The 12,680-nt window shown below is 46.5% G+C and overlaps 6 protein-coding genes across 6 annotated transcripts; 3 read left to right on the top strand and 3 right to left on the bottom strand.

Annotated features, from left to right (window-relative positions):
* Nucleotides 1-1,956: 1,956 nt before the first annotated feature.
* Nucleotides 1,957-5,636, bottom strand: BDBG_06163 (AhpA protein). Its single transcript, XM_002622937.2, has 3 exons — nt 3,424-5,636; nt 2,555-3,361; nt 1,957-2,477 (listed from the first exon to the last, which is right to left on the bottom strand). Exons 1-3 carry the CDS (start codon nt 3,529-3,531, stop codon nt 2,334-2,336), a joined length of 1,059 nt encoding a protein of 352 aa, XP_002622983.1. The 5' UTR covers nt 3,532-5,636; the 3' UTR covers nt 1,957-2,333.
* Nucleotides 5,637-6,125: 489 nt separating this feature from the next.
* BDBG_06161 (uncharacterized protein) lies at nt 6,126-6,514 on the top strand (the record flags this gene model as incomplete). The annotated part of the gene is made up of 2 exons (XM_031722483.1): nt 6,126-6,359; nt 6,449-6,514. 2 exons carry the CDS (start codon nt 6,126-6,128, stop codon nt 6,512-6,514), a joined length of 300 nt encoding a protein of 99 aa, XP_031579725.1.
* A 463-nt stretch (nt 6,515-6,977) lies between these two features.
* On the top strand, nt 6,978-7,427 carry BDBG_17469 (uncharacterized protein; the record flags this gene model as incomplete). Its single annotated transcript, XM_031725180.1, has 1 exon — nt 6,978-7,427. The coding sequence occupies one exon, from the start codon at nt 6,978-6,980 to the stop codon at nt 7,425-7,427; it is 450 nt and encodes a 149-aa protein (XP_031579724.1).
* Nucleotides 7,428-7,689: 262 nt separating this feature from the next.
* Nucleotides 7,690-7,869, top strand: BDBG_17468 (uncharacterized protein; the record flags this gene model as incomplete). The annotated part of the gene is made up of 1 exon (XM_031725179.1): nt 7,690-7,869. One exon carries the CDS (start codon nt 7,690-7,692, stop codon nt 7,867-7,869), a length of 180 nt encoding a protein of 59 aa, XP_031579723.1.
* A 2,311-nt stretch (nt 7,870-10,180) lies between these two features.
* Nucleotides 10,181-10,717, bottom strand: BDBG_17467 (uncharacterized protein; the record flags this gene model as incomplete). Its single annotated transcript, XM_031725178.1, has 2 exons — nt 10,181-10,192; nt 10,301-10,717. The coding sequence occupies 2 exons, from the start codon at nt 10,715-10,717 to the stop codon at nt 10,181-10,183; spliced, it is 429 nt and encodes a 142-aa protein (XP_031579722.1).
* A 41-nt stretch (nt 10,718-10,758) lies between these two features.
* Nucleotides 10,759-12,219, bottom strand: BDBG_17466 (uncharacterized protein; the record flags this gene model as incomplete). Its single annotated transcript, XM_031725177.1, has 1 exon — nt 10,759-12,219. One exon carries the CDS (start codon nt 12,217-12,219, stop codon nt 10,759-10,761), a length of 1,461 nt encoding a protein of 486 aa, XP_031579721.1.
* Nucleotides 12,220-12,680: the final 461 nt, after the last annotated feature.

Genomic DNA, 12,680 nt, shown 5'->3' with positions numbered 1-12,680 from the left:
TCAGATCATCTTGTTCAATTCCGTGGCATTGTTCCGTTTTAAACTTTGTCTTGCACACCGTTGAAACACAGCATCCCAAGGAAACAGGGTGAGCAAGAAAGGATCCTGGGGAAAGATTATGGAGTGACCCAAAAGCCAAAAGGACCAAAAAAAAGAAGGAAAAAAAAGGAATCGTACTAAGTAGGGGCTTGAGGCAAAAAGCACCCTACTTGGTGTTTTCGATATGTTCCTGACCCAAAGAATAAAAATGGATCTGTCAAACAAACTGTCCAGTGGAGGAAAATACCGAGCCTTGCAACCGGTGACATCGGTGACACCTCTCTCATGCCTGCTTCATGTCGAAATCAATGTGATGGCTGCTCGGTACTCCGTATACGCAACGCATATCTCTCTGCCTTGGGACGCGCAGGAAACTAGGGACTCTGTCAGCCACTATCGATAAGCTGCGGGCCACTCTGCGACTCTGGACAGGTCAGCACGAACCCGAGCGGCAGTCACTAGTGGGGAAGAACCTAGGTGTGGGGTTCAATTTGGCATTCTCGGCCCATCTTGACATTCCTTGGAAAGTTAAAATAGACACACACACACGAGCCACTTAAAACTATGAAGTCACGACTCAGGAGTGGTGCAGGCGTGCCGCCAGCCCTCGAGCGGCGAGAGAGCGAGAGAGGAGTGGAGCATCTCAGGGTGAACCACGAGCACCGGACGAGGGGCATATTTTTTTTGGATAGTTAACTAGTTCTATGGAGAGCTGACGTAACTATCCATCGTGAGGATATTTTTAATCCCGGGAAGCAAATATCATCCTTGCCCAGCCAGGTACACACGATAAATCCGCCTTCGCTTCCCAGCCCTTGTGTCGTCTTACGTCTTGGCGATGAGGTGGGAAGGTTTACTAACTAGTTACATATCACGCTTCGCTGGAAGAACGATCATGAGCTCTTTATCCTTCTCGTAAAAGGGTGTCTGCGTGAGCAGCAGAGTACCGAGGACAAAGCACATGCCTCCCAATAGAATAAGCTGCAACGCCCTACCTAGCTTTCAGCGGTCAAATGGTAATGGTCATGGGATGGACAGCTGGGAACATTCCTTTGCTCTAAAATGACATTTTTGGAGCGACAATCATATGTGGCGCCTCAAGTGTTTGGACTGTTGTTAGTGCTGCCTGTTGGTGGGTAAAAAGTATGGATCGGAAGACTAGTTACAGACAGGTGAACGATGATCTCAAATTGGTGATTGGCGTTCGGGATCTGGTATTTTGATTTGTCTCCATGACGGTTCTGTCTGCCTCACTCAAAAACCAGTTCTACGCTGCGTAAGTTATGTGTGCGCACTGGGTCTGGACATGCGCAGCAACTTGTGATGTCTCTGCTCTGTCCCGAAAAACAAAGGAAACAGAACGGAAAAAGAAAAGAAAGTAGGTGGCTAAAATGCTCCGTATGGAATGACTTGTGCAGATCAATTCAGCAGCACCGGTACGGTACGGGACAGCCCTTTCTTCCCAGATATCCATCACAGGAATGTGTCCCCGAGAGATCTGGAGCGGGCCACATGGTAACACTTGCATAAACCAGCTGCCGTAATCCAGATTCATTATTTCTACCCTGTTTATTCTTGAAGGAGCAAAAACAGGGACCGAGCGATGTCTTCCAAATATCAGACAGGTAGTTAAATCGACAGGTAAATCAAAATGAATAAAAAGAGAAAAAGCAAAAATGAAACGAATTTCGCGGCGTATTCTCGGAACATTCTGCCAAAGATATGGAAATGAAGAGTGCATCAAATCAAAAGGCTCCTCTACCGTACAGGCGAAATAGTTATATAAAAAAAAAATGTGTTATGTCTAGAACAATTTGCGCTCAACTGCCCATGCCAGTAAAATACTATGTGATGAGGATAGCAGAAGACTAATTTCTAGCTTTAAAAAAAAAAAAAAAAAAAAAAAAAAAAAACCAAACCAAATGTATATAACGTCTTCTATTATGTTTCAAAAACAACTACATTAGAAGGAGGAAACTGGATCGTGTTAATACCGACGCCTTCTTTTTCAAAAATATTGAACGCCGGTAAAATGTAATAATATTTCCTCCCTGATTTTATCGATCACAAAAGCATCCTGAGAACCACCGAGACTTAACAGGAACTAACTTTGAAATAGAAAGAAGGAAGGCAAGGTAATCCTGGCTCGGAAGAAAATATATACATATGAGACACTTTTTTGCATGAAAGTGGGAATTGGGAAGGCCGAAAATGTAAAGAGGTAGAAAAAGCGATCCATTAAATTAAAAAACGTATACTTTTTGTTCATGGCGTATATATCATTAATTATGCGATTACATGCTGGACGGTGAGGAAGTTTGCTCATTGTCGCTTAACGGGGATTGTCGATGCCCGCTCCTATCTGATTCGGACGCTCGCACTTGATTTCGCAGTGCCGGCAGTTGGCGACGGCGGGCGTTAATGAACCAGTTGCTAATCTGTGATAAAAGTTAGTTTACAAATTATGCTCGGCTGCCTGAAAGAGATAAGAATATAGAGTGCACATGGGCGTTACCTGGCTAATAGTCAAACCGGTTCTACTAATGAACATTTGCTTGTCCTCCTCGCTAGGATAAGGGTGATCAAGATGTTCATGGAACCAAGCTCGAAGTACATCAGTTACTGATTTCGGTAGATTCCCTCTTCGCTTTTTGTTTTTCGAATCAGACGGTTCGGCTTGAGTCACGAAACTTCGATCTTGAAGACTACTAGTGGAAATTGGGGAGTAATCAAACTCATGCCTGAAGGAATGAGGGTGGGATCCGTATCGTGGGCTTTCATATGGGTGATTGAGTCTCAGAGGCTCGGACGGTAAAATGGGGTTTGGTGGGATGACATGTAAGGGTTGGCATCCCGTAAGATGCGAACTTGTAGGTCTCGAGTCAAAAGAAGGGGTGTTTTGACTAGGGGAATTTTGATATTCTGGTGGCAGGCTATTGGGTTCAAGTCCGACCTGTCCTCTATTGTAAGGGCTTCTATCCGTAGGAATCGAGTGAATGTCACTTATGGGAGGAAGTGCTCCCCCAGAATTGAAGCAAGAATTTGAAATGGACGTTGACGGGCCGATGGTATCGGAAGCCTGCCGTTTGAGAGACGGAACTCCTCCGTGAGGTTGATATTTTGGGAATCTATCAGTCCGGAGAGGAATTTCATTATAGCTATCGATTTTAGTTGCCGAATGTGAGCGTGAAAGACTGGCTCCTAGAATCGATCTAGGGTGCACAGGTGATGAAATAAATGAAGGTGACCCTTGGTGATGAGGTGTCGTAGGAGCGGAGTATGGCGTAGAATCTATCTCCTCATGAAGATATTGAGGAAGGAGCTGGAGCAGACAAATATCAGTATTTTCGAAATGTGAATAATATGAATGTGCTATCCACATACATCTCTGAATGGCGGAAGAGTTTGTGTTTGTCCGCCGTTTCTGAACTCGCTTGAATACGATAGAACCATATTTTTCGACTCCTCTTCTGATTCCACCTTGCGGGACATGCGGATGTCTAAACGGTTGCTAACTCAGCTTATCCTCCAGCTTTTAAAGTCAACGGAAACTATGTTGGACGGGAATGAGTTACGTCAATGATGGCCTTCGGTGCTAGCCAGTCGGACGTTAGACAGGAAATGGAAAGCAGCCGCCATTCGGAGTTATGAATCATGCGGACAGCACTCAAATTGCAGTGTGCAGGATCAAAACAGGAAATGTTCTAGTAGGTTGGGTCTAGATCAAAAATTGAGGGTGAGGGAGAACCAAGAAGGGGAAAGTTGTTGCTACTCTGGTACCATCACGGGAAGCTTTTTGACACAGCATTGTTATTTTGGAAGGCGTGGAGTTAACAGGGTGGGCTATGGAGACCAAGACCCAATACTATTGCTGAGATTACCCCGGCAGGGAAAATGGGTGCGAGAGTTGGCTCTCATTCGGCAGACATGAAGGCAACACTACTGTACCTGTCAAATGGGAGATCTCTCTGCAACAACCAACCACGCACACTCCCCATAAGATGATCCGAGTGAGTGCCAAAAGTAAAACGACGATTATACTGGGAATTAGCTAGAAACTCCAACAGCTTCCAAGACGAGAGGGGTAATATAATTGACACGAATCGGGTACCGCAAGGGTAAGATCCTTAAGGTTGACCTGACAGTCGATGGAGTCAGGGTTTTGGCGCTGGGTTGCAGAATGATGTGCAAGGTAGCGCCTCCAATCGAGACCCAGATGCTCCTAAAATTTTTGATAAACCGCGCTAGTCAACAAAGCCACGACGGGAGGAGTTGTGCCCCCAGTGGGTCAGATAGAATGGCATTTCCCACGGAAAGTTTGGGTCAGATTGAAAAACGTAACGCTGCGCTTCCTCCCGCCGAATACCGAGATAGCGTGGGAAAAATAAACCGTAGCCCATCTTCCTCGTGGTCTTCTGCTCAACCCCCAAAATGCGAATTAAGCATGGCAGCTAAATAGACAGCATAAGATGGATGGGTTGAATTCGGATTTGCTGAGAAACATGAGCAGAAACCAATCCCTGGTTTCAACATGTCCGTATTCCTGTGCCTTGATTCTTCGGATCCGAGTTTTGAAAACTCGAAACGTCTGTTACGCAATAGCGTGAGCCCCGGACCGTGGATTTGTTGGGTGCAGTGTGAGGGCGCTCAGGGCTGCATCCAGATGTGCTTTTGTTATGACAAACCCACAAGGTTTGATGTGCATGCGAGGCTAGGCGTTCCATCAACGAATGACGGGCCTCCGAGTTTCACTCCAGGGATGTACTGTACATGTACCTGCCCCAGCCCAAAGTCGTAGCAAGTGACCCTTGAGGCCCCCGTCATCAGGATTTGCGGATTGCCAAAATCCAGATCCATCAATTTTTTCTGCAAAAAAGCAGATGGAAAAAGAAAAAAAAAATATTGCACATCACTACTCCGTATTTTGAACAGGTTTTTGTTCACAACTTCAAAAAAAGGTACATATCTCATGGCCTGTTGAGCCTATCGATTCGGTTTTGAGCTTAATCTGAAGCAAGTCCTCGCAACTCAATCTGGGTTAGTTTTTCCAGGAAGTCTTGGAATCTTGTGCACCATTCCGGTAACGCTCTTGGTATTTTGTAATACTAAGAAATAAATTTCTTTCCTTTTTTCCTCACACTCCCAGACCCACTGAGCAAATAAATCCTTCCGGCCGGCCACCAGACAGCGCCCCACGATCTGCCACTTGGGGGGCAACCTATCAATCGCACCAATGAGCAGTCTCGTGGGTTGGGTTGACAAGTGCCAGGCTTGCTAATCTGATCACCATGACGTCCGTGATAGATGTAACCAACCCAAGGGCAAGGGGGTACTCGAAATCATATCTATTATTATCCCGATTGTTGTGCGGTGCGTGTGAGCCAGGGATTCCGTGCTTCGTTCGGAATTGCGAGTTCTGGTAGTCTGTCTAGTTCCAAGGTTGAAGTCGCTGATCAATGGTTCCATGCGTTAGGGTTTTCTCTTTAAACAAAATCCGTGGGGAAGGTACATGTACATAAAAGGAGAAACGTGGAGGTACACAATCGTGGAGGATTCAGCCAGTACGGCCGTTGAGCAGCAGGGCATGAAAACATTAGACTGGTAAAGAGCAATCACTGGCCTCTGGTTGTTCCTGGCCATGGACTATATGCAAGTTGGTGCTGCCTGGTGCACGTTTCCCCCTTTTTTCCGCCTCCTTCTTTCACGGAAACGTGCCCTGAATGTATATCCACCGCTGCCTTTCCTCTGTTTTCTCGTTTGGCGCGGCGTTTCAAGGCAGTGAGTTTTCACAACTAGGCGGGTCGAGCATGATAGGAGGCTCGAGCAATATCTATGGATGGCGGCATGAAGCTACAAGCATTGGTGTACCCCAGATGACAGCTTGCGCCGAATCCCAGCCCTGTCTTTGACCAATTGCTTGCGCACGTCAATTCTTGGGATGCACAGAAACAACCAGCAACAACATCTGACCGGGTGTGTCAAAAGAAAATGCCGGTGATTGTCCCAGAGAGATGTGATGCACAAGGGAAAGGCGACTTTTGGGTCTGGTCTTGGTTGTGCACCGTTGACGTCCAGAGCTTCCTGAAATGGACGACGGCGGCCAACTCGAGTATCCCAAAATCGCGCGTCCACAACCACAACAGCCACCATATTCTGTGAAGATATCAACATCCCCTCTGCGCTGCCAGTTTCGCTGTGGCCATAGAATATCTTCCTACACGGTCGGTCTTGTATGCACCTCCAGCCACTTTACACCTGTCTCGGCCCATTCTGGCGGTGACAAACAGAGGAAGAATCTGCCAATAAGAACATACACCGCAGTACGTCAGACTATACATCCCTGGGCGCTGCAGCAACACTACACTCGCGCTGCCGTACAGTATTTATAGAATTAATGACTCTAATACAGACCTGTGGAGTTGATTACAACTGTTCCGGCATTTCTTACACCTTGCTCAATGGCCAACAACAGTGAAGCCTTTTCGCGGAGTGCTCTCTAATTGTCACGGGCTTCTCAACGGTGGATTATTATCCTGTTAAAACATTCGATCAGCCTGGAAATAAATTCCATCTTGGTTATAATGCCTCTATCCTGTTTCTTCCTCGCGTTCTAGCTGATTGCTAGGGCCAGCAGAAGCAGCTTCAATGGGAAATCCTCTGACTTGTCCGCCTGTTATCATGAATTGCGAGGCATATTATATTACTACAACTGTGGTAGTTTTGCTAATGGTGAAAAGGGAATTTCGGCACTGACGTAAACTCGTCGCCCAGTCCACTTCCAACACAGCTCGGCATGACACTTTTGATACCCGATCTTTTACCCTAGAGAGTTGCTAGAGGGTAAAACGGAGATGTTTCTCATATGGGTTACTGCAGGGTGAAGGGGAACAAGGGGTGGTTACACTGTGTCCGGCCCCAAGGTCAGTTGCAAAATTTGTATGGGTTGGCATTACCGGCTCGGGGTTCTACCTATACAACCATGGCTGTTAGCCCAGCATTGGCTGTATAACTGGTTACTTTTTAGCAAGAACTATATAGCCGCCTTTCACGTCGGGAACACATATCATAGCCTCCGGTATAAAGATCCATCGGACATTTTAAAGCAAAAGAGACCACTTTGTCCGCTTTTTCAAGACTGGAACACCAGGTGGCTGTACCATAGCTTGCTGTTAGGGATCTGGGTCGCCACAAAAGGCTTGCTCGAAAGAAAGGAACAAGCCGCTTGTTTGTACCATGCACACATAGGTACTGTACAACAACCGCAGTTTAAAGTTTATCCCAAGGTTGTGGGGGAAAATAAAATATTGCACGAGATTTGTGACACCATTGGCTCTGTCAAAGTACGGAGTAAGGTATTTTCTCTGAAAATGTCCTGCAGGGTTTGGTGATGTATCACCAGAACGGCGGCTACTTGCCGTTCAGAAAAAGGAAAGAGTGACAACTGAAGGGCCACAAAAAGTTAAAAAAGGCATCATAAAAAGTAGGGCAGGGTTGGCCGTATCCCATTGTTGATATATGATATGGCCGTTTCCCAGAGGAGACGCAAGTGGAAAGATAATTGGTAAACCCGCTCCTTGCAGTACGTACCGTACCTCAACATCCAACAAAGACGATCACCAGCACGGAAAGGCGCCCATTGTCTCCTCGTCCATGCGGGCTTCCCACGATGCACTATTGTCTGCAACCGTCTCACTTGGAACGAAAGGCATTGCTACCAACGGTCCCGAGAAAAGAAAAGGATTCGAATTGCCGGGAACGAATCAGCTGGCGGATTTCAAACGCCCCGATTATGTCCATGCGTACGCCAAGCTTAACGAGGTGCAACAATGATTTTCCTCCCACTCTGTTATGAATAACCACTTAGGACAAGAAATAAGAAAACTCAATTCTTGCGCTGGTTTTTCTACATCCAAATGTCATTGCGGCGCACTGCTGAGTACAGATAAGGAGTACATGCAGAGTACATGCGACTAGTTTCTTTCTTTTCCTTGCTATGGATTGAGTTCTGCGAAATCAGGGACGAACTCCCTAGCCTACCGCGAATCTAGGATAGATAGGTATCTGGCAAGTGAGCAGGGGATCCTAACATCAGAAGCCATGTTCTAAGTACCTCTACGCATAACAATCACCCAGTATTGCAATTGCATTGGCCAAAGTGAGAGAAGGGTTGTATTGGTTGTGCCTCTGCCGTCCCGTCATGCAGACAGGCATAGACAACTTGGTCAAGGTTGAACCCAAGCGAGCTGTCTGGGCTACAACTATACCCCTGAGAATAAAGGATACATCCCATCAGCATTGATAGCGCTCTTTGGCCGTACTGGCAAGTTCAAAACTCTAGTTTTATGCAGCGTTTCTCTTGAGATGTTAGAAATACACACACATAGTCGATATCCGGTTTGCTAGAGGCGCCTACATCTGCATTACCCGTTTATTCGAGCTTATATTTCTGAACGACAAGGGGAAAGAAATCGAGATGCCGGAGAATGCAGCAGAACCACTTTAGAAGTGAGGGAGCGTTGTTTCGAGAAACCAGTGCTGCGGAGGTTGTTTGGCCTCATTAAACCAAACAATTCACACGCGTGCAGTACATACATGCATTTCAGCTGCTCCTTTCTCGCGAGTTTCAAACGGGACGGAGAATAATCATGAAGTAAGGAAACAAGGTGAAGAATAAACGAATTGTATTTTTTCCTGTTGCTCTTTTCTCTTTTCACTCCTTACTCTTTGCGCACAGTCCTTATCCTCAACCTAACTTGCACCCAAGATTTTCCCGCCCATCCGCCAAAACTCGAGCTATACCCATACATTTAAAGAGGCCCCTCACCCCCCCGCTTCCTCCTTCTCTATGGGGTTCAATACCCAAATAACAGGTAAACCACGGCATAATTTCTCCCCAACTCCTCAGCAAAGGCACTCCTCTGCATGCGCAGCCGCCGCGAACGTCACTACGAAAGCCTCCAGCTTGAACAAACGGAGTGGAGTATTAAAAGAATGGAATCAATAAGGTCACTGATTCGGCAGATCCAAGCCTTTGGGATGGGAGCCACGCTTCATTAACCATTTTAAATATCAGTGGTATTGCATGAAATACACACTGAGTGAGAAAGAATGAGCCATGCAATCAAACTAAACGAGGGTGAACAAACAAACGAACAGTAAGCAATAAATAGGTAGTCAGGTGGTGTTAGATTTAACCTTAGAAATAATCAACAGTTCTAGTCCCCCCACACATACATTGAACAGATCAATGATCTTTTGAAGTGAAACAAGAAGCCCCAAAGCAATACCCAAAAAAGAAACCGAATCAGGCAATTAAAAAGTGTTGCGGAAAAAGGGGCCCAGCCGTAGTTGAAGTGAGCTGAGGTGGAATGAGGTTCTTCCGAAATCTCTGTATATCATTGAAGAAGAGGCGTCTCTCTAAAAATCTAAGATATTCAAAAAGAGACAATAGTAATATGTGAACGAAGAACTAACCTAAACATAGCCGCCTCCCATGAACAAGAGAAAATATAATATATATATACTAGCCAAAACGAAGGAACCCAAAAAAAAAAAAAAAAAAAAAAAAAAAAAAAAAAAAACATACAACGGGGAAGAATACATCGGGCAGCGAATAATGCTGTAAGGAAACGTAAAATGTTCTTTTCCGTTTCCAAACCCTGGAATCGTCATCACTTAACGTGTAGGGTAAAGGTAGACAATAGATATATAAATATCTAGGATAGCTATATCAAAAACAAAAGCCCAACCAAACAAACCATGGCTTTGGGAAATGTGGCATTTTCTTTGCCAGGAGGGGAGAGTGTGAGAAGAAAGAGGAGTGCAAGAGGTAGGATCCAACTAGAGCCTAGGGAGCTTGGGAAGCTGGTAAGGTGAAGTTGGTTGGATGTTGTGAAGGTTAGAGATCTCCAAAGACTTTAAACTGCGTCGCTAGCTCGTGCTCAAATGCTAACATGCTCAATTCGACGTAAGGTAGAAGACTGCTTTAATTAAAGGTAATGTAGCTTGAGTGGCGAGAGGATGTGAAATGCTCAGAAACTAGAACATAAAATCTAGTAGCTAGTTTGCGGAGTGGAATAGGTATATATGACGACTGGCGCTTAAGGATGTAGGTGCTCGTATAAATGGCGTCGTGATATTTTTACCACGTTTCCTAGATAGGGGGGAAATGTCAGCATTTTGCACATTCTAAATCGTGAAGTTGATCGATAGCGCATAAAATTTCAACATAAGAAACGGGTAAGGATTGAAGAGTACATACCGCGATATATTGGCCCGCATCCTTCTTGCCTTGCCAGAAATGCTGCGCTTCTTCGCGATTGAGATTTCCCTTGGCCATAGCAACATCTACCAACGCAGCCTCAACGCCTTCGCCCATACCCTTACTGCTCCCGCAGACGAAAACGCGTCCATCAAGCGAATTGATGACGAACCATACAAGATCAGCTTGGTTGCGCACCTCTTCCTGCACATATCTGCCCTCACCGCTCCGGCTCTGGACGACCTTCTTCACTGTTTCTTCATGCACACCCCATTCACCGGAGTAGAGTTCATCGAGCAATGAGTCACGGATCCCTTGAAGAACCCACACCTTGTTGGCACAGTTCGCAGACTTCAAACGTCGCTGGACGAATCCACGGAAAGGGGCAACACCGACTCCAGCGCCAATGAGAAGCATAGGTCCATCTGAAACAAATTCACGCGCGAGAGGGTTGGACATCAGGCACGGAACATTGGGATGTGCAAGTTTAGGGACGAGATGTCGTCACCCAATTGCTCAGCGTGAAGAAGCTGTTTTGCTTTCCGCTCCAGGAAACCAGAGCCCACACCAGTTCTTTTCCCACCGCGCCAATCAGGGGCTTCGTGGACAGTGACGGCGATCTCGATCAGTCGCTTGCATTTTCCGTTGCCGTCGCGAATGTTGCATGAGACGAGCGGATCTTGGGAAAGGGAATAGAATCGTGGCATAAGAGTATTGAGGATGGAGAGTAGGTAATCCAGAGGAGGCTGCGCGGAGGGGAATGCAGATAGGAGTTGAGGTACTGTGGTATGTTGGCCAGTTCGAAGGTCGCAGAACGCCCCCTGGCCTTGTGCCGATGAAAGGAACATCAATATCTTCTTCTCATCCCGATCCGTGGCGTACTCTGCTAGGAGTCGGAAAATTTGTTTTGTAGGAGGGTAGCTCTGGAGGTCAGAGCACCACGAAAGCAATTCACGTCTGGTGGTTAACAGGCTTCGGGCCTTTTCATCCCCCCAAACAGTAGGCCATCGACCGTTGGTGGTGTTGACCATCACCTTCCTATCTCGGACCGTTTTCGGAATGCTAAGGAGGTTGAAAATTTCATCTACCACCGCATCTGAATTTTGGGGGCAGATGCCAATTGCACCTCCAACCACGAAGTCGACATCACCACCCTCAGCAGGGTAGTCTGTAACATCGATATCGAAATGATAAGTACGCTTTTCGGCGCCGGGCTTGGTCAACTCTCGAGCATGATGAAGGGGTGCACGGAAGACCTCGTAAGGGGGATGCGGTTGGACGAATGTAGGTGGGTGATCTGCTGGGCCTGATTCTTTATCGGCCAAGTCCTTTGGAACGGGAGAAAACGACACGGTCTTCACGGGCAAGGGGGTAATATTCGTCAGAATACTGTCATGCGATAACTGGCCTAGTTGTAGTTTCAAGCTTTCGAATGCCTTATTCTTTGGTTTTATGACAGGGTGAATCGAGGACGACGACGCAGGCTCTTGGAGAGGCTGAAGCTTGCAGCATCCTCCACCACAGCAAATCTTTTCAAGAACATGTGTACCGCCCTTACCACTGCCTAGGATTTTCTCGACATCCTCGGAGCTCTGTGATATCAATACAGTAGACGCCCGTCTCCGACGTTTAGAAGTCAATGGAGGTGATTTTGAACCGATAGTAAGGTCTAAGATCCCCTCCGTGACATCATCTGTTGATTGTTCGGTTCCCGGGGTTGAGGGGGTGTCCGTGCCACTAAATGGCTCTGCTGTTCCAATAGATACAGAGGATGAATGGGTATCCAGTGAGCCAACTGGCAGTGGATGAATTATTTTGAGGTGTGGTAGTGTTGTAGGTTCTTCCGGGATTGGATTGCCTGGGTGAGATGTGCTGGAAACGGGGACTGTTTCCACTTGCTGAACCAGAGATGACGCCATCCTAGCTATTGAAAGAAACGAAGTTGCAATTGCAACTATTTCCTCAATTTGATGTTAGTTTTGTCTCAAGGAGGGGCCAATAAACCTCCAGAGATATCAATGGGTAGCGTACCTGTACACGGATATATTTAGATATTCCGAAGCAGGAGAGACAAGACGAAAAATACCGCCTGCTTAGCAACACGCGTCTAGATTAAAAACGTGTCGTCCAAATCAGGTATATACCCAATCGTATTTCGGAGCAGAGAATATATGCCGCTGACGTATCAAAAAGGAAATTGAGGCGTCTCATCGAGAGGAGAGGCGAAAATAAAGGGATAGCTCTAGTTGCAAATAAGGACTGAAGGGAGACATTGCTTTCTGTGAAGAGGGGTAGCGGGAGAAGGATAGGAGGAGGATAGGGAAGGGAATTGGGATGGGGCGAAAACGACATCGGCAGCAGAGCGGAAAAGTGGGTTGAC

This window comes from Blastomyces gilchristii (genome assembly GCF_000003855.2).
Source record: "Blastomyces gilchristii SLH14081 genomic scaffold supercont1.15, whole genome shotgun sequence".
Classification (NCBI taxonomy): Eukaryota; Fungi; Ascomycota; class Eurotiomycetes; order Onygenales; family Ajellomycetaceae; genus Blastomyces; species Blastomyces gilchristii.
The sequence above is the reverse complement of the archived record's forward strand: the minus strand, read 5'-3'. Positions and strand labels throughout refer to the sequence as shown.